The following is a 25988-nucleotide window of genomic DNA, read 5'->3' on the forward strand; positions in this document are numbered from 1 at the left end:
ATTCCTCCTTCCCCTGGTAACATCCGCTTCTCCACACCCCACCCCTAGCTGATGAAATTGCTTTGTCAGGCTTTTAAGCCTCAGTGAAAGGAAAATTGAAGGTGTTCTCCCAGAAAGGGCACATTTGTAATGCTATACAACCTCCCGGCTCAAAGTGTAGTCTTTGGCTTCGTTTCACCTGAAAGCCGGTTAGAAATGCAGAATGTCTGGTCTCACTCCTGACTCACTGAATGAGAAACTGTAGGTGATTAGCCCATTAAAATCTGACGAGCCCTGATATCCAACCTAATCTGCCCAGGCCCCATTGCTGACCACCAAGGACTGTACTGCCTTCCCAGCCACGGTAACCCTGGGCCTCAGCGTCCACTTCATTGAGAAGCAACTCCATCCCCTATATCTTCCTACCATCTAAGCTACTGACTTGCCAATAATTGCACTGACCCATGATTTCCTTTTGTGTGGATGAAGGGACTCAGCTCTTTGCAAAGGCCAACCCTTTCCTCATGCTCCAACCCCATTGTCTAGAGCCAAATAACTATAAGGCATTTGTCATCCCTGCCACAGGAACAAGGGCCTACCAGCCACACCACAGCTGACATGGGGAGCACACTGGCAGCTCAGGTGACTACTGAGAACTTCTGAGCTGCCTTGAAAGGGGTTTTGAACAAGATCAGCTGTTTGCAATATGAGATTCCAGAAGGGAGGGTCCCAAGTCTTCCTAGAGGATCAAAAGGGTGGGAACCCAAGTTCTGAAATTTCTATAATTTCAGAAATTATAGTGCATAGTGCATATAGTGCATAGTTCCCATGCCAGAGTTCAACAAGAAGGTTGCAGGCTGTGGAAACAAGGTTTTAAATTCATTAAATTAGCCCCAGCATTTGTCCCTCACAGTTGCTTCTAGCCAAGGAATATGGTGGTGCTCCCTTCTCCCACCTCCTTGGCCTGATAGCTTTAGCTTCCACTCCAAGCTGGAAGCAGCAGGAGGTGAGATAATTAAGGAGCGTCTCTGCACCTAGGCACAGGCACACACATGCAGGCCAGGACAATCCACAGCGGGCTAAGGCAGGAAATGAAGTCGCCACTTCTTTTCAGTTAAGGAAATCGGAGCAGCAGCTCCCATGGGAGATCAAAACAGTATTGTTTCAAAGAACAGTATTGTTTCAAAGCAGTTCAGAAGAGAACAAAGGTTTTGGCATTGATCCCCCTCTGGAGAAGATAATATCACAGACATTCCCCCCTGTCTGGGACTCAAGACAAACCTACACGTTCATTTATTGAGATTATGCTCAAGAGTAGTGATCTTTGAGTAGTTAGACGGACATTCAATGCCTTCACAATTGTCAAAATGAGAACAAAATCTGGTGGGCATGAGGATGATTTGTAAGAAACAGCAGCCTGACCATTTCCAGCCACGTGGAGAGTCTGGCAGTGCATCTGCTGTGGCCGCGTCTGTGAAGGGGACCTGGACTCATGCCACATGCTACCACTGAGTGCAAGTGGAAACCTGAGTTCCACAAAATGAATTTGTTAAAACACATGCTAGAAGAGCAGGATGGAGCTGCCAGAGGCCTCAGAGCAGACAGTCCAATCCTTTCCACAGCCTCCATGTTTAGTTAATTCAGTTTTAAAAATTTATATTCAAAATATAAATTAGCATCCACTTCTTGCCAAACTTTATGATTGGCCCCTGGAAAATAGATGGAAACACTATAAGCTCTGTCCTCAAGCTCATGGTCTGGTGGGAATAAATAGATCATTTCAATCAACACTAAGGGGTCACGCAGGGCAGAGGCAAGGAGCCTGACGCCTCACTTTCTACGGTAACACACAATGATACCAATGTTCAAATTATGACCTACATCGTCAGAAGAGGGCTAAACCCCCAGACAGGTTTAAACACTTTGCTCAAACATAGCATATATGGGAAAGGAGAGGGGTACAACTGGGAAAGGGCACCCAGGAAGCCTCTGGTAGGGATATAGAGGTATTTATATTTATTACATCATATACTCTTCTATACGCATGATAAAAAGCATGAATAAAACTGAGTCTTTCATAATACTGAACCTTCTGTTTGAACTTAGCTTCCTTTCAGCAATCCCCCCAGATGTCCAGTTATAGGATACAATTATCTTTCCTTTTTTTTTTTTTTTTTTTTTTTGGAGACAGAATCTCTGCTGCCTAGGGTAGACAGCAGTGGCAAGATCTCAGCTCACTGCAACCTCTATCTCCTGGTTTCAAGTGATTCTCATGCCTCAGCCTCCTGAGTAGCTGGGATTACAGGCGTGCACCACCACGCCCTGCTAATTTTTGTATTTTTAGTAGAGACGGGGTTTCACTATGTTGGCCAGGTTGGTCTCGGACTCCTGAGCTCAGGTGATCCACCCACCTCAGCCTCCCAAAGTGCTGGGATTACAGGCGTGAACCACCGTATCTGGCCTTTCCTTCTTGCTAAATCAGTTTGAAACAGCGTTTTCTGTGAATTGTCACCAAAACTTCCTAATTGTTATAGCATTTTCCTAACTAACTTGACTGTAGAACTCTTTTTTAAGGAGTATCTTTTGGAACTAGCATGTCCTGGAAAACACCCTGGGGAACGAACCCACGGAATTGAGGTCTGTTTAGGAGACACAATTAAAAAGAAGGTAAATTCACAACTTGAGTGACTTCTGCAGAAGACACCTGAAAAGCCAGCCCCACATGCCTTGCTAATAAGTGTTCTTTTCACTATTTAGCTGTGGACTTCATGAACAAATATACTTGCCCTCCAGAGTGTTAGAGCAGTGGCAACCCAGAATTGATCAGCTGTATCAAGGCATATGCACAAAAATTGAGATATTTTCCAGAACTCAGTTTTTAAAATGAAAAAAAAAGTTATCAAAATACTTCTGCTGTAAAGCAGAATAAAGAACAGCAAAAGGGGACAGTCACAGTGGCTCACGCCTGTAATCCCAATACTTTGGGAAGCCGAGGCAAGTGGATCACATGAGGTCAGGAGTTCAAGGCCAGCCTGGCCAACATGGCGAAACCCCGTCTCTACTAAAAATACAAAAATTAACCGGGCATGGTGGCATGTGCCTGTAGTCCCAGCTACTCAGGAGGCTGAGGCAGGAGAATCGCTTTAATCTGGGAGGTGGAGGTTGGTGAGCCAAGATTGTGCCACTGCACTCCAGCCTGGGCGACAGAGTGAGACTCTGTCTCAAAAAAACAAAAACAAAGACAAAACAAAAAAACAGCAAAAGACAAGAGCCAAATAAATATACTTCTTTATAAATTTTTTTTAATTGTTTTTGCTGGGTGCGGTGGCTCATGCCTATAATCCCAGCACTTTGGGAGGCTGAGGTGGGCGGATCACTTCGGGTTGGGAGTTTGAGACCAGCCTAACCAACATGGAGAAACCCTGTCTCTACTAAAAATACAAAATTAGCCAGGCATGGTGGCACATGCCTGTAATCCCAGCTACTCCAGAAGCTGAGGCAGGAGAATCGCTTGAACCCGGGAGGCAGAGGTTGCGGTGAGCCGAGATAGAGCCATTGCGCTCCAGCCTGGGCAACAAGAGTAAAAATCCATCTCAAAAAAAAAAAAAAAAAATTACATACATATATATATATATATGTATTTTTAAAAAAATGAGACAGGGTGTCATTCTGTTGCCCAGGCTGGTCTTGAACTCCTGGCCTCAAGTAATCCTCCTACCTCAGCCTCCCAAAGTGCTAGGATTACTGGCATGAGCCACCACACCTAGCCCAAATAAATGTATTTCATAAGCAAAAATATATGTGTCTATAAGAAATTAGGCTTAAAATAGCAGAAAAGATTTTCAATTACTAGAAACACCTCAAGTGAATAATGCAGTTGAGGTAGAGACACCGTATTTAAAATTATTTGGGCTGGGCGCGGTGGCTCACATCTGTAACCCCGGCACTTTGGGAGGCTGAGCTGGGCGGATCGCCTGAGGTCAGGGTTCAAAACCAGCCTGGCCTGCATGGCGAAACCCTGTCTCTATTAAAAATACAGAAATTAGCTAGGCGTGGTGACCAGCGCCTGTAATGCCAGCTACTTGGGAGGCTGAGGCAGGAGAATTGCTTGAACCCAGTTAGGTGAAGGTTGCAGGGAGCCAAGCTCATACCACTGCACTCCAGCCTGGCATGAGAGCAAGACTCTGTCTCAAAAATAAATAAATAAATAAATAAATGAATAAAATAATTGAGAAAGCCCCCAGAATGTTAAAAGGATCATAAACAACCTATTTTATAGATAGGGATACTGAGGCTGAAAAGTGAAGCATTTTGTCACATCAAGTGAGTGTCAAAGTCAAACTAGGAGCCAGGGCAGCCTTCCTATCATTAGGGGCTGATCCAAAGTGAGAATCTCTGCCTCTAGCTGCAGTCTCATTTGCTCGGGCCCAAATCGGAGGATGCACTGCAGTCTAGACGCATTTGATTTGCCTGTAGCACATAGCCTTTCCTGGGCCCATAATGCCATTACAGGAAGCGCTGCCACCAGCCCATACTTCCTAACACACCCAAAAGACCAGAGCATCAGAAACTACCCCTGCGACAAAAGCTGCACTGATCATAGGCTCCAAATTCCAGTTTGAGGAGATGATATTATTATCCTTTAAAAGGTCTTTCTTGCCTGTTTTGGCTAATTACACTCCCAGGGATGGAAATTGTTCATTAGTGGAACCAAAACAAGGGATACTTTAAAAGCTCCAGGAAAATCACATTTCCTGGAGATTCAAAATATTTTTCTCAAAGGGAACTAGGAAGAATTTTTTAAAGGATGACCTGTGAAAGAGTAACTGACCTAGTCCCCACTTAGGCTAAACAAGCCAAGCTTGATGAATGGTGCCAAACATTCAGAACCAATTCAATCACATGCATAATTTTATTGGGAATTTACAGTGCATTCATCATTTAACCTACCTTAACTCATCATCCTCACAACATTCCTGAGTTGGGTAGATAGTCTTTTGCTATAATGGGATAGTCTGCTTAAAAAGACTGTTAAGTAATTTCAGTGGGGAAAGGGTTTAAAGCTTCGGATTCAGAATAATGTTTTTTCTTGTGTAAATTTCAACAAAATTTATTTTTTAATTAAATAGCTCTAATTGTGCTGCTTGGTCTAGTTCCAAATGAACATCAAAGACAATGCAAGTCTTATTCTCTAATTGTGACACTGAACTGAGGCTTTCAAGATTAACAGTGGAGAAATGGTTTGATTTAGATGAGGCACGTGGCCTATCTAGGGGAAGTAACTTGCCCAAAGTCACATGGCTGGTTAGTGTCATGAAGTGAGATTCCAGTCCCAGACTCCTGGGTTCCAGTATCTCTGCTCTCAGCTCTGTTACCCAGGCTGAGTGCAATGGTACAATCCCGGTTCACTGTAACCTAGAACTGCTGGGCTCAAGCAGTCCTCTTGCCTCAGCCTCCCAAGTAGCTGGGACTATAGGTGCATACCACAGCGCCTGGCTAATTTTTAAATTTTTCTGTAGAGATTGGGCCTTGCTAGGTTGCTCAGGGAGGGTCTCAAACTCCTGGCCTCAAGCAATCTTCCTGCCTCAGCCTCCCAAAATGGTGGGATTACAGGCACGAGCCACTGCACTAGGCCCATTATCTATGCTGCCTGCTCCTGCTGACACCAACTCCACTAAGAAATGGGAGACTGATCCTGAGGTACAGGCAGGAGCCCTGGCTCAGGCTGAGTCATCTCAGGGCTCCTGTCCTTCAAGAAACCTTGTCTTCACTGCTTCCTCCAACCTCCTTTTTGCTCCCACAACCTGTGCAAACATCACCACCCTATTTCTCACGTCACACGGGCAATAAATTTATCTTTACTCAATTTCTGAAGACAAGAAGGGAACTTTATCTCTGCATTCTCACTTCAATGGCTAATATAGCACATTTAATACTACTTGTTGAATACAATAATTAAAGCTCTTACAAACTGCTACATTAAAATGTTACTCTTGTTAATTACTGAATTACTGAAAATAAAAATACATGCTGGTACCTTTGTTTTCTTGCATCTTTAAAATAAACACTCCACAAATCTATAAGAATTATAAGTCTTGAGGCTTAATGTAGGATTTTTCAAATATTTGCATAATTTCTGCTAAACTGCCATGCACAAATATATCAAAACAAAAAAGACACAAAATTACCCATAAAAGTTGGTAAAAGAATTTATTACGTGGCTTAGGTAGGTTTTTGCATTCTACTAACAGAAAAGCATTTTCCACACCTTATTCAACCTAACAAATTATATATTTGTGATTTTATCTACATCGCTGCAGTATTACACTATTGAAAACCTTCCTTTCAAATGTACTTTGGTGCAATTATACAGTAGATATCTCTGCCTTCAGAAAATAAAATATTCTCAATCTAAACTCAAAACGGAATAAAGACATCAATACCAAGTTTGTGCACCACTTGGTAAAAGATTGCAATAAAAATCAAAAGAGTATGCTGCTTAACATATAAAGATGAGCCATCTGCCACAGTTTCAGTCAAACCTTTGTAGGAATGATTTAGCATCTGGGTTTATTTTTACTGCAGTTTTCACATATGATAGGTGGAATTGTACCACAAAGAATAGTCTCATTTGCACAAGAGACTCAAATATTGGACTCTAGCACAGGAAATGTCTCTTGGGGCTTAGTAATATACAAACTGATAGAAAAGAAAATTGCCTTAAGAAAAATTTCACAATTGACTAAACATCTGAAACATTTTTATCACAGCTTTCATATATTAAAAAAGTCTCCTCCAGAGATGAAGCTTATTGATGAAATAAAACCTAGTCACTATCATCTGACCCATGTTCTGAGCCTCTATCTGAGGCCTCATTGTTGGATCCCTCTGGTTCCGATTCATTTCCAGAGCCTTGGCCAGAACCCTCATTATCAGATCCTCTCTCTGATTCGTGGTCTGATTCGGCACTTGGAGAAGCTGGGCGAGAGTCGTTCTCAGAAACTCCTGAGCGGCTTCTCCCTGACTGCACAGATTCATTGTCAGACTGCTCAGAACCAGAGGGCCTTCTCTTTCTGGATGGCTGGTCACTGTCTGAGTCCTGATCTGACCGCTGTCTTCGTGGCCTCCGGGGACTGCCGGCCTCGCTGCCAGACTTGTTCTGGTTCTCATCAGAATCACTCTCTGATGAGGCACGTTTCTTTCGCTGTTCGTCCTCGTCTGAGTCACTGTTGCTGTTGCTGTTCCTGGGATGTCTGGCAAAGATGATCATTGGTTAGAAGCTGAGGATTCTGGCTAACTGGGGCCTTGATGAGCAGAGAATGTACTTTTAAAACATAAGGGCATTTAATATTCTATTTCTTGACCTAAGTAGTGGTTACACAGGTATCATTTTGTGATACTTGTTTTGTGTACTATTCTGTAAATGTAATATATTTCACAATTCAAAAAGGTTTAAAAAGGAAAAAAAGATAAGGCACTTTAGCCATAAGTCAAAATATAAACCGGGAGGGTGATTCACTGGGCACTTTTAATCAGAATGAAGCATTTCCCAATTTCATATATAAAATTATGAAAAGGAAGGGATACATTTGTTTATCTTTGTAAGCAAATTAACAGCAACAAAGGTGAAATCCAGGATCTCAACTGGCTTGAAGACTTTGAAGAATTAACCCTTTTCCAAAGGCAGAAAAGGGTTTCAAAGGACATTTCCCTGTCCTATTGCCATCGGTGCTAATAGGTACCTGAAGAGTGAGGTCATTATTCCTGTCCTAAGATTTGCTACTGCACTAGGTCCCCTCCACCATGACCAGACTTGCTCAAGATAGGGAACTGGGGCTAAAGGGGCCCTTTGGTTTATTTGCCTTTGCTCCCAAGCTCTCCCCTCTACTTCTCAGTTGATATGTGAAGGAAAGGGGAAGTCATGCTTATGCTTAGAATGGTGGCAGCACCCTCAGAGTCTTGGTCTCCTGGAGGCTCTGAGGAAAGAACATTCCCTTAACCACTGTGACTGCTCCTTTGGAGCAGACACACTTCTCTGGCACCTTCCTTAGTTCTGGTTTTCATGACAGATATTCCAGTAAAGGAATACTGAATCCCAGAGTTCGGTCTAGGAACGGTGAGGGAGGTGAAATATATTACTCTCTTTCTGTATACATATTAAAGACCTGTGGGTCTTCCCTGGGATCCAATTCACTCCATTCCATCTCGCCAAATAAGCAAACACACTTTATGATGGTCAGGACAAAGCTTAATTGATGCAAGTGGCTCAAACAAACTTGGCCTTGACCTCAGGTACAGATTTGGAAGCCACTCAGCATCTCACAATGGACCTTTCTGCCAACACATTTAACAGTGCTCAGTCTTTGAAAACCATGTATTTCATTACACTGATCATGCACGTCTCTAAACAGACCTGGATAACACCATGGGGACAAGGGCTAAACAGTGCTTTACAGAAAAACAATCCAGATGTGTCAGCCGGTGCCTTCAGAGAAAAAGGGAACTGCAGATCTTTTTTGTTTTTGTTTATTTTGTTTTTATAAAATTTCTGTAGTGATGGAGTCTCACTGTGTTGCCCAGGCTAGTCTCAAACTTCTGGCCTCAAGTGATCATCCTGCCTCAGTCTCCCAAAGTGCTGGGATTATAGGCGTGAGCCACCTCACCTGGCCAGAACTGCAAATCTGGTTCTTTATAGATTACCACCATATGAGTCCAATCTCCACCAGAAGCCTTAGCCTCCTCAACATGCTAACCTCTGCCTCAGGAATCCCAATTCTTCTAAGACTCAACTCAAACACCCTTTCTTTTAGAAAAAAAACATCTCTTACAACTCCTACCATCACCCAAACTCAAGACTAGGTATGGCTCCTGGAGAGCAATAATGCAAATTTACACGATAACATTAATCCAACTATAATGTGGGTTTTTTGTTGTTGTTGTTGTTTTTGACAAGAGTCTCACTCTGTCGCCCAGACTGGAGTGCAGTGGTGCCATCACGGCTTACTTCAACCTCTGCCTCCTGGTTTCAAGCGATTCTTGTCCCTCAGCCTCCCTAGCAGCTGGGATTACAGGAACACACCACCATGCCTGGTTAACTTTTGTATTTTTAGTAGGGATGGGGTTTCGCCATGTTGGCCAGGCTGGTCTCAAACTCCTGGCCTCAAGTGATCCACCTACCTTGGCCTCTCAAAGTGCTGGGATTACAGGTGTGAGCCACTGCACCCAGTCTACAACATGGTTTTGGTTTATCTGTTCTTCTCCACTGCCTCTGAAGCAGAAATTCCTTGGAGAATTTATGGGCCTATCTTTTCTCTCTGTATTACCAGCACTTATACTATCTCACACACTGGATGTTCAAATGTCTGTTGAATGAATAAATGAAAACAATGGCTACAGAAGAACACAGTGTAGTACAGTATTAAGAGACCTGGTTGAGAAATCCAAATGGGGGACAACTTGAGCTTGAGGGGCAAGTTTAGGACAAATGATTTTATGCTTCACTGGGTGGGCCACGAACTAAAGAAGAGCCTCGCGGAAGGAGTCTAGGATAAGTCCTCCACGGAGCAGGTACTGTTGACTTACCACTGCACAACAGGGGAGGAAACAGTCAAGAAATAGGCTCTCTCTCAACACGGAGAAACCCTGTCTCTACTGAAAATACAAAATTAGCCGGGTGTGGTGGCGCATGCCTGTAATCCCAGCTACTCGGGAGGCTGAGGCAGAAGAATCGCTTGGACCCAGGAGGTGGAGGTTGTGGTGAGCCAAGATCGTGCCATTGCACTCCAGCCTGGGCAACGAGAGCAAAATTCCATCTCAAAAATAAATAAATAAATAAACAAATAAATAAAAAGAAATAGCCTATCTCCATATGACCAGGACTTGGCTACCTGTAACACTTTTAGTATGTCAACAGTAGGGCAGCAAAATGATACATTTCATTTAGAAGGGTGTCATCTAGGAAATTTCAGCTAATATCTATGAAGAAATGAGATTTCAAAAAAGGTTTTCTTCTTTGAGAGAAAAGATGTAGTAGGACAAAATGACAAGTTAAACTTTCTTCCAGCTCTCAGATTCTAAGAAGCTGCGGAGAAGACATTTCGGCACAGCAACACTCCCAGTTATCTATTTCCTCCAATTTTCAAGTCTGTCCCCACCCCTCTTATTATTTGTAAATAAAAAGAAAGAAAAGTATATTTTTCTAGTATAGACAGGCAGATTAGTAATCACTTTTGATTTATCTACATCATGAGAAGAATTTACAAAGAGAAAATATCCTACCCTTCATCAGCAATTTTAAGTTTATCTTCATCCGAAGAGTCATCACTTGATGAAATTATGGCTTTGGATTTTATTTTTCCCTTCATTGATGGAGGCAGACGTTCTGGCTTGGGCTAAAGAATGTCAAACATAATAGATTTGTCAAGACGCTTACATTAGGCCATCTTGTTAAATTGGGTTTGCATTACAATGATACAATCAAACAGCCACTGATGAACTTTGAAAACAAGCATTCGTGCTTGAGAAAGCTGCAAGGAAAGAATGTATTCTAGTGCAATCTTTCATGTCTACTAGGGGACAGAAAAACACAGTACTATAAACTTACAGCCTTTTTCTTCTCTGCTCTTGGTGGACGTCGTTTTTTCTGTTTGGGGCCATTTTCTGTTTCATCATCATCAGATCCTTCTTCTCCCTTCGGAAGTCTTAAATAGTGAACACCAAAAGAGAGTTTGTCAAGAGCCTACCTATAAAGTTCCAGACTACTTTGCCATTAAATTATTATTCATTCTGAATCCTCTTCCATATGGGTGCTGTCCTCAATCATACTGTACACTCCTCAAGGGCAGAAGATATAACTTACTCTTGCTGCACGTGGCTCAGAAATCTGTAAAATGATGTATTTATGCAATGTCTGCTGATTAATTTAGTCACTGCTGGGGTCTCATTAATTTGCATTTGAATCTTGCACTTGGTGGAGTGATAGAGAACATGAGAAAAGACACAGGCTCCAGACTTCAACATCTTTCCCCTCCTCTTCCTTCTTTCCCAACTACTGATTCCAGGCCTGCTACTAATATCCTCACCACAGCTTCAATTTCACAAGTCTGTGTCTTAATGAATTATCAGGTTCTTTCCCAAATACAGTCGGCCAAGGGTTGGGAAGGGCAGTCTAGGGGTAAGATAGCTGAATGGAGGTTCCTGGACTCCAGGATAGCACAATAAGAGAAGGACAAATTAGCTTAGGAGGCACCTCCACATAAGAAATGGGTAGGGCATCCTTGATCTTAACAGCAGAGAACACTGAGCGGTTTTAAAGGTGCTTTCACACACATTCACATCTTATGCATTGAGCAAAAACCATGAAGTAGGCATTGCTGTTACCAACGACAGAGAGGAAACTGAAGCTTAGTGATTTTTCCAACATTGCACATGCACAGTTAGTGTGGACACAATCCAGGTCTTATTCTAAATCACAAGTTTTCCAATAAATATTTAGAGACACAAGAAAGGCAATTATGACTAACTTGTAGCTCTTAGAAGGAAAGCTGTGGAGATGTATGGAAATCCCAGGTACTCAGTGGATTTTGTACTGGGGTCTATCTTAGGATTAAAGTAGGAAGTGGGGGCACAAAAAGCTTCACTGTTTGGATCAAGTGTTCATAAATTCTAAACATCAAAAGATTCAGAAGGTAAAAGGTCTTTCACCACTTTTACGAGGTTACTTAAAACACATTAATGATGACATTACCTTCTCCTCTTTTTCTTCTTTCTCTCACCACCCTCCTCATCTTCACCTTCTTGTTCACTGCCACTACCCTTTCTTCTCTTCTTCTTTTTGGATATAGGTAGGTCATCATCAGTGTCATCATTGACAAATTCATCAAACTCTCCTCCCTTCTTAGAACGCTAAAATCCAAACAAGCCTACAGTTAGTTATTTCGTGGTTGGTGGAATGTGGTTAGAATGCTAAGGTACAGAAAGGGGCCATATCCTATCAGTCATTTGACAATGAAGGATTTTTTTTTTTTTTTTTTTGAGATGAAGTCTCACTCTTTTGCCCAGGTGGGAGTGCAGTGGGGCAATCTCGGTTCACTGCAACCTCTGCCTCTTGGGTTCAAGTGATTCTTGTGCCTCAGCCTCCCGAGTAGCTGGGACTACAGGCATGCATCACTATACCTGGCTAATTTCTGTACTTTTTAGTAGAGATATGGACCACGTTGGTCAAGCTGGTCTCAAACTCTTAACCTCAAGTGATCTGCCCACCTCGGCCTCCCAAAGTGCTAGGATTACATGCATGAGTCACGGTGTCTGGCCCGAATGATCTTTTACTAAGTCACGTGGAAAAGGTTCTTGGCTAGGCCCATATTTTAAAGACTTCTAATTGAGATAAAAGTCTCAACTGGTTAAAACTTTGCAAAAATCAACTATTTAAAAGACAACTACAAGGTAAAATATACTTAGCTAACCTTGGAATGCATTGCTAAATACTGGATACCATTGAAATCATTCTCTGTGTTGGAAGACTGTCTCTTAACAAAAGAGGAAGTCAAAACTAGTAAGTACAGAAGGAATTTAACCAATTATCCTTATTTCTCAAAGCCAAAGACAGAGACTGAGGTCACTCGTGCTAGCAGGAATTATATCTTACCCGTCCACCACCACCACCTCTTTTCTTCTCTTTTGTTGCTTCAGTCTCACCAGTAAACATAAGAATATTTTTGGTCTTCTCCACATACTGGGCCCGCTGTTCCAAAAGTTTCTTTTGCTCTTCCTTTTCTCTGAGACGTTTCTCTTCCTATGAGGAAAAATGGTAGAAAAGAAACACCACTGAAAATTTTCTTATGATGAAAAATTAATGGCTACCATCCTAAGTAGAGGACTTCTTTTTTTTTTTTTTTTTTGAGATGGAGTCTCACTCTGTTGCCTGGACTGGAGTACAGTGGTGCAATCTCGGCTCACAGCAACCTTGGCCTCCTAGGTTCAAGTGATTCTTCTGCCTCAGTTTCCCAAGTAGCTGGGATTACAGATGTGTGCCACCACTCCTGGCGAATTTTTGTATTTTTAGTAGAGACAGGGTTTCACTATGTTGGCCAGGCTAGTGTTGAACTCCCGACCTCAAGTGAGCTGCCCTCCACCCACCTCAGCCTCCCAAAGTGTTGTGATTAGAGGCGTCAGCCACCACACCTGGCAGAGGACTTTTTTTTTAAACATACAAAGTGTATGCATGCACACAATTAATTCCAGTATAACTGGAAAATACAAGATACCTGTTCTTTAAGAAGTTTCTGCCTTAACAGTTCCTTTTCTTGCTCTTGCTTGGCCCGCAACTCCCGCTCTTCTTCATCTTGTTTGCGTGCCCGGGCCACATGGTACTGGGCCTGGCTCAGTAAGTCAGAACACTGCCTAGAACATTTCAGGTTTAGAGAAACATGACTGCAACTACTATATTGAAAAACTCAGCACATCTATTTTCCTTACACAAATTAAAAAATCTGAAGCAGGACCATTAGCTGATCTATGTGAAGTCTTTTTTCTTTAAATGTTTTTTTCTTTTTTTTTTTTGAGACGGAGTTTTGCTCTTGTTGCCCAGGCTAGAGTGCAATGGTGCCATCTTGGCTCACCGCAACCTCTGCCTCCCGGGTTCAAGCGATTCTCCTACCTCAGCCTCCTGAGTAGCTGGAATTACAGGTGTACACCACCACGCCTGGCTAATATTGTATTTTTAGTAGAGACGGGGTTTCTCCATGTTGGTCATGCTGACCTCGAACTCCTGACCTCAGGTGATCTGCCCACCTCGGCCTCCCAAAGTGCTGGGATTACAGGTGTGAGCCACTGCACCCAGTCAAAAAAAATAATTTACTTTTGCATTACACATCCCACACTATATCAATGTATGAAGTCTTAATTAGCAAAATTAACTTAGTTTATTATAAGCCAATACTGCCAACTATGTTAAGTTTCCAAACTATAAATGTCCTCTGAAAGCACAGCTAAAAAGATTTCCAACATTATCTTTCCATATAACTCAGAGTCGTGAATTTTATCTTGACTAGGCTGACACAGCTGACATAAGTAAAATAGAAAAGTATTTCCCCCACAACTCAAGTACTTGTTGTAAGGCAATTTGCCCAGTTCCCTCAAGGGAAAAAATCCTGGTAAAGATTACAAAGTCCCCAAGAGAAGTGTGAAAGACCGACCTGTGGAAGGTCAGGAACCTCTGTTCCCTACTGTGTCACTTTCCCAGCCCATGCAAATATCACTGCCTCACCCAAAGTCACCTTCCATAAATAGTAACATTACCTGGCTTCTGTAGCAGCAAGGGCCAAATCAAATCTCATTTTATCTCCCACTTTACTCAAATAACTGAAGTATCTAAATGAAATGAAAAAATACTTTACTTTAAAAAAAAGAGATTGTAATGAAATAAGGCCCTTAAAAAATTTAATCTGTTCTACAAAATCTGAGAATAGGTTTGCATATTAACTGATTTACACAAATTTATGCCACTCATTACATTTAATAGACACGTTCATCAAGATGGTCTAAGTTATATTTAATATTATCAGTAAATTCACAAATAACCACAAATCAATTCAAGCAACGACAATTTACTAAACATGAAATTTACTAAATATGTCAGGACGGAGGTTAGGGGGCTCAGGCCATGAAAGCACTTATAATTTACCAGGCAAGGCAAGAATTGTTAAACAAGAATACAAATAAAGTTGGACAAAACCTGAATAGATGACAGGTTTTAATTTCACCACACACTGAATCACCATATAAATACTATATGGTTAAATAAATTTTGAGCTGAACTGAATAAAACTATTAAGCATTATTTAAGAGGCAAAACCTGAATCCTAGTTCAATGAAAATCAACATCCCATTAAAAGACACATTGGTGTAAAATGGAAAACCAACGTTAAGTGTCTAAAAAATTTCACATGTGTAAAATGCTGGGTCACATTACTGTCAGATTAATGAAAAATCTATGGCAAGTTTGCAAAGCAAGCCAGCCAGTCCTACAGGTTGAGCTACAAGATCCAAATCTGGCAGGATCCTGACTATAGTTTGGCACCACCTGGTGGCAGCAGCTGTCTGCTTTGGCTTAACTATTGCTGGAATGATTCTAATAGACCACCTTTAGAAGTAAGTGATTTTCAGCAGCTTGAGACAAATGGCTTTAAACAAACAAAGTATTTCAGACAAAATCGGGAGCGTTCATGATGGTATGGTCATAGACCAAACAAAGCATTTAATAGGTTGTTTCTACAAAATCTTTACCTATGTGCAAGCTCCAGTTCTTTCACAGCATTAAGTACTTCCTTCAGATTACTTTTTTCATCTTTCAGGACAGAGGTAGCTAATCTTTGTAGGACCAAGGCCACATTAAACATAAGAACTGTATCACTGGGTGCCACATGTCTAGCCTGTGAATAAAAAATAAATATTTCATATGGTCAAGTGACATGAAAAGGATTTTAGACAGCAGGGTATTACTAAGTAGTAGGTATGTGAATATGCATAACAAAGAATTAAAAAATACAATGTAGCACAGAAATGGATGGGAATAATAGCTCTCCTTTTTACCTTTAGCAAAGTCTGTTTGCATTCCTGTAACTTGCCACACTTGAAGAGGGCCCGTGCCAAATAGAGCACAACTTCAGTGTTTTGGTGCTTATAGAACTTTCTGAGGCAGTTTTCATACTACAAAAAAGGAAAAAAGTTAATTAAAACACAACAAAGAATAAATGACATTTTCATTTTGTAGCAAAATGGCACTGCAATTTTAAAGCTCTGTGTAAAAAGGTATTTTACCCTTTGAATGGTTAATTCCAAAGAATAACTTGGGGAATGATTTTTGACATTCATCAGGATACATTTTGATAACATAAAAATCTGACCATTAGAAAAACTAGATGCTTGAAATGATTTCTTTCCATTTGAAATGTGGACCAACACTGAAAGAAGGGGTAAACAGATTGGAAAGCCTTTTTCATATTTTTAGCAATACTATCTAGAATCAGCTTATTGACCACTGACTAGAAATCATATACCTGTGTCCTTTGGGTTTTACTGTCTATACCTTTCTTAACAATTGGCAGAACATACCTACTGGCAATGAGTACAAGGAGTCTTACAGTTCTGATTGTTAACTTCTTGGTAAAACCAATACAATACTAGTGTTATTTGTGACATGAACATAGTATTTTTTGACCATGTAATACCTCTTGTCATAGGTAAGACCTTTTTCATGAAAAATGGTTAAGACAGGTTTTTCCTGAATATCCCTAGTAATTTGCATTTATAAAAGGCAACATTATCATTCAGCAGATCAGGAAGGCCAACCTCACAAACTACAGCCTCTGAAGCTACCATATACAATCTGGGTTCTGTGAGTTTCTGTGATTATCGACTTTCCAGTACTCTGAATACTGATAATAACCCACCCATTTTAGAAAAAGGTAAACCACTTCTCAGAGCCTGGATTGCTCTTTTCTTCTACTTTTTGTAAGCTTTTCCTTTCTGACCATAATATATCCCAGAGAGCCGAAGATCTTTTTTACTTTTTAATGTTATGGATGCTGAGTATGACTTTTATTTCAAACTCAAGCACTCAACAAATGTAAGCATAAAAAAAATCCTACAGTCATTAAATCTTATCCCTGTTTTCTTCTTTCTTTTTTTTTCCCGAGACAGAGTCTTGCTTTGTCACCCAGGCTGGAGTGCAGTGGTGCGATCTCGGCTTACTGCAACCTCCGCCTCCCTGGTTCAAGCAATTCTCCTGCTTCAGTCTCCCCAGTAGCTGGGATTACAGGCACGTGCTACCATGCCCAGCTAATTTTTGTATTTTTAGTAGACAGGATTTCACCAAGTTGGCCAGGCTGGTCTTGAACTCCTGACCTCATCATCCATCCACGTCGACCACCTCGACCTCCCAAAGTGCTGGGATTACAGGTGTAAGCCACCATGCCTGGCCCGTTTTCTTTTAAATAAGTCATTTAACCTTTCTGAAACTCACAGTTCAGTTTCAGAAACTGAATACACAAATGAATATTAAATCCTACTACTTAACTGGGTATTACTAATATGCTAGGCATGCTAGTGCCAAGTAGTTTTCATACTGGATCCTCACACAATTCTATGACGTTAGGGTACAATTATCTCCATTTTATAGATAGGAAAACTGGCTCAGAAGGGATGTCCTTTGCCTGAGGCATGTAATTAATGGTGGAACCAGGACTTCCATCTCTGTCTGGATACCAAAGCCTGGCCTTAGCATTATATAATTATAAATCTCTAAATAGACACAGTATCACAAGAGATAGCATGCAGGCCAGAATGGCTAAGAAAATATCTGCTCAACAACGAACAAGATATAAAAATATCTTGAAAGAGAAGCTATTACCATCTGAACAGCGCTGATGTACTGCTTTTGCTCCACATAGATGTGTGCTAAGTTCAACCATACATCACTAATATCTGCTGTTGCTTCTCTTACTTGGGCAAATACATCACGAGCTTCACGAAAATATCCTTTGTGGGCCAAAACAGCTCCTAAAGATATAAAAAGGTTCACACTTAAGAATTTTCTAGTTGGAGCCAGAAAAACAACTAAAAATTATATTTTAAAACAACTACATTCATCACATTTTAAGAAAAATTCTGATTTACAAACATTCCTCTGAAAGTATTCATTTAAGACAAATTGTTATAGGTACTCAAGTTTTATAATCACCTATGCCATTGGCAGCATACAGATTCTTTGCATCATTTCTGAGTACTTGTTTGTAGATGGCCAAAGCACGATCTTGATGACGCTTTTCCTATAGAAACAAGCACTCTTAAGATTCAAACAAGAAAGTAGAGTATCAGTTTTGTTTAAAAGGACAAAAAGAGATTACCTTTTCTCGATCTCGGGTGGGCTGATGTAAAGTTTGGAGCCACACGTTGCCAAGGGCTAGCATAGAATAGGTGTCACTCTGTGTGGATGGCTGTTTTAATATCCTCTCAAACTTCTTCTGTCCGGGACCCCATTCTTGTTTTGCCAAATGAAGATTGCCAATCAAAGACCAAGCATCTGGATGATCCTGAAACATACATATATGAAGAAGGAAAATCTGCAGTTTAGTTTGAGATAGATCAATCATCTTCCCACAACAGTTGATTACTGAAGAGGTTTACAAGCTATATTATGACAGTGGTTTTCTTTCTTTTGTTTCTTTTTTTTTTTTTGCATGGCAATCCAAATTTATTGAACTACTGATGCTAAGTTATACAAAATTGTACCACTTTAATTAAGGCTTTCAGTTTACATTTGGCCACCTCAAAGTAGTTGTAACATTAGGTTGGTCAATTTAAATACTGTGGCTCCCTGTTGGATAGACACACAATCTTTACATCCAAACATTAATGCATACAAAGCAACAAGGCATTGTTAAATAAAACAGCAATACTTACTGCAAATTAGGCCTTGTGACCAATTACATAAGATTAAAATTACTTCCCCACATTCACATCCATAGTACTCGTCCACCATTTAAAATCTCAACCAAAACATTACACATGTGAAACCATCACTAACAGGCAAAAATACTAAACCTGTATATTTGGTATTGCAAATACACTTATGCATGAGCAAGCAAGGGATTCACAATGAGAATCTACAGCTGCAGAAGCCTGAAAATGATTTACAAAAATTGTTAAATCATTAAAAAATTGTTTGAAAATACACACTTCTTGTTGTAGACCCCCACATAACAGTGGTTTTCAAACTGAGAGTTGATACCCATTAGTGAGTTATAAAATCAATTTAGTTAGTATTCAGTTATCTGCATAGTAAATGCAACAGAATGGAATAAAGTAAAAATATCAGTGTGTCGTCCATTGGCAAAAGCAAATAATGATTTGTGAAACTTTCATTTCAGTTGTCTACATACACATTTGTGTGTACTAGGCTATGATGTGAAATCTATTTCTTTTTGTGGGCCCTCAAAACGTTTAGATGACCTCTATGGTTCCATCCAAAATCCTAAGATACTATGATCCTATAAAGTTCTCTCATATGGTACTAACTAAACTGAAAGTGAAGTAAACTAGAGTAAACACAGGAGCCAGGTCACATTTGTTGAAGTGGAGTGAAGGGACAGGATGGGGGAAGGGAAGAAAGAACAAGGAAGACAATAGGAAAGATTTATATAAAAAACATGGTCCCTATTTATAACATGATTAATAATGCAACCTAATACATTCTTTAGTATCTAACGAGTGAATGAAAACAAAACAAAACAAAACAAAAAGATGGCAAAACCAGGAAGATGTAGCCATTAAAAGGAAAAACTGATTTATGGGGAAGGAAAAGTGAAAATAATTATTTCTCAAACCTAAGAGTTAATATTACCAACCTGATTAATCTGAAGAGCTTCCTTAAACCAATCTGAAGCCTCATAAAAGTTTCCTTTGTCTCTAGCCATGGCTCCTAGGCGCAAATAGCCTGAAAACATATTTAAAAGATTTTATATCCCAAATATTAGCTATAAAGTATCATAATTTTAAAGTCGTACTTTTGAAACAAATTTTTTTCATTAATACAGCCATACAAGAAACATAAAAGTCCCAAAGGTCAATAATCAATCATCAATCCAACAAGTTAAAGAATAATTTTGTCACCAACTAGACTTACTGTCTGAAATCTAAGACTTACCTCTGCCACTCCACTCCCAATTCTAGGTCCCTGGTCTAAGTCCTTATCTCAAGCTAAGTTATTTAAAAAGCTTGGAACTGGCCCATTTCTAATTTCTCTCCAATGCACACCATTGTCAGTTACCTTTTTTAAAAAAAAGCTGCTTGTAATATGGCAAAATAGTGAAAGTCTGATGAATAGGTATTACTACTTAGAAGACCTGGGCTCTAACTGGGGTTCTTCCATTAAATAACAGTGAAGTGCTACACAAATGTAAGTTGTTGTTTTCTCTAGGAAATGTCACTTCTCTAAAGAAACCAATAATGGTTCACTACTGCCTATCAAATCAATTCAAATTCAGTCTGGCATTCAACTGAAATCTTGCTTATTTTAAATCACTTTTGCATCCATAACAGCATGACAGGCACTAAGTTAATAGCTCCCGATATGCCGGGCATGGTGGCTCACGCCTGTAATCCCAGCACTTTGGGAGGCCATGGTGGACAGATCACCTGAGGTCAGGAGTTCCAGACCAGCCTGACCAATGTGGCAAAACCCCATCTCTACTAAAAATACAAAAATTAGTTGGGCGTGGTGGTGGGCCCCTGTAATCCCAATTACTCAGGAGGCTGAGGCAGGAGAATTGCACCAACCCGGGAGGCAGAGATTGCAGTGAGCCGAGACTATGACATTGCACTCCAGCCTGGGTGACAGAGCAAGACTCCATCTCACACACACACACACACACACACACACACACACACACACACACACACAAAAAGCTCCTGATTTACTAGAGTGAAAACATCATGCTTTAGGTTCTTTTTAAAGAAAGTACAAAAACAAAACAAAAAAACCCTCATACACACAAATAAAATTAAGTACCCTATGTAAATTATTATTATTTAAAATATAAAGATGGGATCTCGCTATTGGGATTGCTTAGGTTGGTCTCGAACTCCTGGACTCAAGTGATCCCCCTGCCTTGGCCTCCCAAAGTGCTGGGATTCCAGGCATGAGCCACTATGCCAGGCCTAAATTATTTTTTAATTAAAAGCTTTCCATATTCTACAATGTATAGGTTGCAAAACTCAAATTAGGACATTTTAGTAATAATTATTTCAAGGAAAAGCACTTCTCTTTCTCTATAAACATTGCAAAAATGTTCATATGAAATCAAAACAGGATGTTTCAAAGGTAAATGCATTATCAAATACGCCAAGGAGTTGTTAAAAGCCTAACAAAAGTAGTTGACCCACTGAAGATAGCGTAGTCATTGAAATATGGTCCAGTTGGTTTTAGTTGCTTATTTATAGCACAAATGTAAGTAAAGCTGCACCTTTGTTTTAAGGCCACAAATCTGCCCTGGAGAAATGGGGACATCAGAACCTTAAAAATTTTTGACTATCAAATCTAAATTTTTTTTCAGGCTAAATTTTTGCTGCTCTTGTGGGAATGAAGGGATTTCATTACATAAAGAAGTTTAAAATCCTTACAGTCAACATAATTAGGATGTTCCCGTAAGATGTTTTTATACAGTTTTTCTGCTTCATGGAATTCACACATCGCCTCATATAGCCTGGCGAGGTTGTATGATGTGGTCACGGAAATGGCGTTATAGTAATGCTCATCATGTTCTGCCTCTGCTTTTGCACGGTCCAATGATGCCAAAAAATATTTCTATGAGAAAGAAAAATCACAGTTAAAAGACTTAGTTTATACACTTTTTAAAAAGCCGTGCATTCAACTTGATTCAGTATAAAAGAAGGAAATATTTCTATTTTCCTACCTTAGCCTCCCCTAGGTTTCCAAGTCTAAAATGGAGGGCACCCACATTATTGAGAATCTCTGGGGGGACATCGGCCTGCACTTTCTCCTGCAGGATTCGTGTTGCTGTTCCATAGGCTGAAAGGGCACCCTGTATCATGATTGACAGAAAAAGGTATAAGTGGAAGAGAAACACTACACCAGGCTTACAAAAAACACATCATGTGGGAGATTAAAAAACATGACTCAAACACCTGTATATCAGTCTGTTCCAAGATTTGTGCCAATTCAATCCAAGCTTCAACATCATCGGGATACTGTTCCGTGACCTTCTTCAAATGGCCCTGGGATAAAAGAGATTGTTAAGCTGAAGTATTCCATGAATAGGTTGTCAAAATTAAAAGTGGGGGCTATTTAAGTTTGTTTAATAAGTCCATTGTTTGTTATCTAAACTGGAACAAGCTCAGCTAACAAAACTGTTTATATCATGTTTCTACTAGCAGTAACAGGAAATGAGAAATGGAAGTTTTGGGATAACTAACAGTAAACAGCTAAGATTTTTAAAAAAAGACGTACCTTGGCAATATCTCGTTTTTCTTGATCTTCTGAGGCAGCATACAGAGAGCCAAGAATTTTCATAGTTTCATAATTATTAGGATAAGCTTTCAAAACCTTCTCAAAGCATTGAGATGCATTTTCTTTGTCACCTCGATAAATATACATTTGTCCCAAACCAAAAAACGGGAGCACAAAAGAGGAAGAGGCAAACTGTGTGGCTTGATAATAGTACTGAAAAGCTTGGTCATAATCTTCCTAAAGAATGAAAATAAAACAAGACGAATATGAACAGAAGTATTGGAAAGACTTAAAACACCATAAGTAAAAAGATTAGACATTTAGAGAAGTTATAAAATTACCTGAACATGGAATGATCTAGCTAGCTGATAGCAGCTCTCTGCTTGCATAGCTTCCACTTCTGTATTATGGAATGCATGGAGGGCCAGATGCTGGACTTTACTATAATCCTGAACGAAGATCAGAAAGTCAACTGAGTGAACTCGTAAGACTAGCTTGCATAGCTGTTTTATCTTAGACTAACATTTCATTTACCTGTAAGATACATTTCCATCTTCTCCATAAATAATTGCCTTTCAGTGCTATAACAGTTATAGCCTAATCAATAACTCACTATGAAAGGGTAGTACGTTTCTACAGCCAGAGAGTAAAGCACTGTGGTTAGTCTAAGGTCACGTAGCTATTAACCACAGTGCTTTACTCTCTCTGGCTGTAGAAACATATGCTCCTTTCATAGTGAATTATTGACTTTAGACTATTAACTCTTCCTCAATTTACCCATCCACAAAATGGGAATAAGATTACCTACATCATAGAATTACTGTGAAGATTACATAAGTAAATTCATAAAATGCACTTTTTTTTTTTTTTTTTTTTTGAGACAGGGTCTCACTCTGTCACATGGGCTGTAGTGCAATGGTGCCACCATGGCTCACTGCAGCCACGACCCCCCAGGCTCAAGTGATCCTCCCACCTCAGCCTTCTGAGTAACTGAGACTACAGGTATGTGCCACCATGTCCAGCTAATTTTTAAAATTTTTTGTGGAGATGAGGTCTCACTATGTTGCCTGTGCTGGTCTTGAAACCCTGGGCTCAAGCAATCCTCCCACTTCAGCCTCTCAAAGTGCTGGGATTACAGGCATGAGCCACTACTCTCAGTAGATTTAGTATTTTAAGAAACCTAAAATACCACTGCTTCTACAGAATTAGTGGCAACTTAAACATGATCAACATGCAAAATAAACAAAACCGTCAGTGACTCCTTGTTCCCTACATAGTATGTCCAAATTCTGATATTACACAAATGCTCCACTATCTGAATCCAAAGCATTGCCTACCATAAAAATATTATATACTATTTCATAGATATGTGTGTCTTTCCTTTTTCAACTCTCTGGTGACCTCTTCCTAAAAACCTAGTTCAAAAGCTCTGCAGCCTTGGTGAAAATTCACCTTAGCCACCTGACCACTTCCTCATTTCTCTACCATAAATGAGTAGATACCTTTATTTTTACACTTACATTTGTTTACATGGCTGCTTTTTCTATGAAACTGAACTCCCTGAGTACAGAAACCATGTTTTACTCATCTCCGCATCACCACCACAGTGTTGGGTACAGTATGTAGGGGTCAATAAATATTAAGCAAATAAATGAATAAACAAACGTATGTACCCCCACGTAACTAATACAACAAACTCTATAATTTGGAGGGGGGGAAAATCTGACATTTTCAAGTTTCTTTCCAAGTTTAAAAAAGAAATAAAATATCGATTGCAGTATAGAAAAACAAAAATCAGAATTTAAAAATAAATGATTTCTACCTTTTTGAAGAAAAAGTGATTTGCCAAGTGGTTCAATACCATAGGGTTGCTAGGATCAATAGTATAGGCTCTGGAAAGAAGCTGGACGCCATTTTTAATGGAATCAGCCTAAAAGAAAACATTGCAACAAGGTGGAGTGAAAACAATACTAAATCAGCACTTTTCAAAGGTTTCTTCAGTCACAAGAAATAAGGTTATAAACCCTAAGATCAGACACTAAAACAGATTAGAAGCCTCTTATGATTTTTAAATATCTGTATTGCATTTGTAATTAAATCTCCCTTTTAATCCTTAATTTTTTTGTGTGTCACTTTTTTTTCCCTCTTTATTTTCTTGTTCAGTTCTTGCTTGAGACTTACCTACTTTATTAGTCCCTGCCCCTACTTCTCCCACAAAAAGCCACCTTTGTTTTTATTTATTTATATTCATTTTTATTTTTTTCCAGACAGGATCTCACATGTTGCCCAGGATAGAGTGCATTGGCATGAACACAGCTCACCGCAGCCTTGACCTCCTGGGCTCAAACAACCCTCCTGCTTTGATCTCCCAAAGTGTTGGGATTATAGGTGATAGCCACCATGCCTGGCCTTTACCACCTTTGGTTTTATTGAACCGAGCTGTTTTCTTCATGTGGCTGATACTGGTGGATTACCCAACAGCCATTTTATCACTTATCCTGCTAACAGAATCCAGATTTTGTAGCCTGTGAAAATCTTTTGAGTTTACGAAGGAAAGCTCCCTTCCCCTCTTCCCCAGGCCTGGGGCATGAATCATGACTGACCTACACCAGTCCAGATAATCTATTCCTCTGGCCTAAGGTAGTGGTTCTCAACTGAGGATGAAGTCATGTTTGGTTATCACAACTGGAGGAATGCTACCGGCATTTAGTGGGTAGAGGCCAGGGATGCTGTTAAAATAAACATCCTACAATGGAAGGGACAGTTCCCCACAACAAAGAATTATCCAGCCCAAAATGTCAATAGTAATGAGGCTGAGAAACCTGGGCATACATGTTTTGGACAATTATACATAAAGGGAAGCATAATGGAGAGCTTCCTTCTCAATACAAGACAGGGCTTCTCTAAGAGAATGCCTTTTTATCCTTTCCCTTTCCTCCCTCTTTATAAGATCAATGTAATTAACGAGAAGCTGGAGATGCTGCATCCATCTTGTGACTATGAGGTGACAGACATGATGAAGAAAGGCTGCACATTAAGGAAGGGAGGACAGAATTATATAAAATCATAGGTTTGATGACAAGGAGCTATCAAATTTGAGACCTTTGACAACTGGTTTAGTGAACAGTAAAAGCCCTTATGTTTAAAGCACTGAGATGTGTTTTTTGTTACTTGCAGTGGAAGCATTCCAAACTGATATACAAGTCTACAACCCCTTATCTGAGATTCTGAAATCTAAATGCTCTAAAAAACAAGTTTTTTTTTTTTTTTTTTTTTTTTTTGGTAATCTTGGAGCAAACTCATTTGGTGGCAATACTACCTGAATTGTAACACTATCCTACTAGTGTGAACAGTCTATCATTTTGCCACACAAATGTAAGTTTGCTTTTGGGGTAGTGCCCCAATAACTGGGTATTATACATTACAAAGTATAGGTACCTTTCTGTAATCTGTAGTCTTAATTTCTAAGACACATCTGGCTCCGAGAGTTTTAGGTAAGAGGCTGTGGGCTTGACAAAGCAGTTAGAAGCTAGATACTTTTTTCACTTACATACCTCTTTATTGTTGAGTTCTAGAACAGCCAGTCCAACTAATGCTCCCACGCATTTGGAATTGAGTTCCAGGGCTCTGCTGAATGCCAGACGAGCTTTTTCCAGTTTGTTAAGTTTCACAAAGCAATGACCCATTCCTAAACGAACTTCCGCTATAAAATGAAGTCATTCAATTTGTTAAACTAGGGCATTTTTTAGGGTTCAATTACAAAAATGCTTAAACATTCTCTATTTGTGAGTTGCAAAATCCCCCAAATTAACCTCAGTATAACTACACTATAAAATCTTTTGATCTATCACAAACTTGGTTTCCTTGGAGGCTACATCATACCACGTTCCAACCCTCTCCCCTATCACCGACACATTTCTCACCATAGAACAGAATACTATAATACTGGTATTTTTCTTGTCTTCTAACAATGCTGCTAACC

At 39.9% G+C, this 25988-nt stretch overlaps 1 protein-coding gene across 2 annotated transcripts in view; it reads right to left on the reverse strand.

The window, feature by feature from the left end:
* Positions 1-6172: 6172 nt before the first annotated feature.
* The window catches only part of CTR9 (CTR9 homolog, Paf1/RNA polymerase II complex component), a 28478-nt gene continuing 8662 nt past the window's right edge, over positions 6173-25988 (reverse strand). Inside the window, exons 6-25 of one of the 2 annotated variants that reach the window (XM_028833686.2) lie at positions 25561-25709; positions 23829-23936; positions 22348-22455; positions 22007-22243; positions 21685-21774; positions 21453-21581; positions 21160-21343; positions 19386-19474; positions 17886-18071; positions 17720-17807; positions 17390-17538; positions 15571-15687; positions 15265-15410; positions 14278-14349; positions 13245-13380; positions 12626-12772; positions 11726-11883; positions 10583-10679; positions 10258-10370; positions 6173-7232 (exon numbers count right to left, since the gene is read on the reverse strand). In XM_028833686.2, coding sequence (XP_028689519.1) covers positions 6806-7232; positions 10258-10370; positions 10583-10679; positions 11726-11883; positions 12626-12772; positions 13245-13380; positions 14278-14349; positions 15265-15410; positions 15571-15687; positions 17390-17538; positions 17720-17807; positions 17886-18071; positions 19386-19474; positions 21160-21343; positions 21453-21581; positions 21685-21774; positions 22007-22243; positions 22348-22455; positions 23829-23936; positions 25561-25709 — 2930 coding nt within the window. In that variant the 3' untranslated portion in view covers positions 6173-6805. The remainder of the gene's footprint in view (positions 7233-10257; positions 10371-10582; positions 10680-11725; positions 11884-12625; positions 12773-13244; positions 13381-14277; positions 14350-15264; positions 15411-15570; positions 15688-17389; positions 17539-17719; positions 17808-17885; positions 18072-19385; positions 19475-21159; positions 21344-21452; positions 21582-21684; positions 21775-22006; positions 22244-22347; positions 22456-23828; positions 23937-25560; positions 25710-25988) is intronic. The other variant, XM_077963346.1, reaches the window with a different exon arrangement.

Source organism: Macaca mulatta, chromosome 14 (genome assembly GCF_049350105.2).
Source record: "Macaca mulatta isolate MMU2019108-1 chromosome 14, T2T-MMU8v2.0, whole genome shotgun sequence".
NCBI lineage: Eukaryota > Metazoa > Chordata > Mammalia > Primates > Cercopithecidae > Macaca > Macaca mulatta.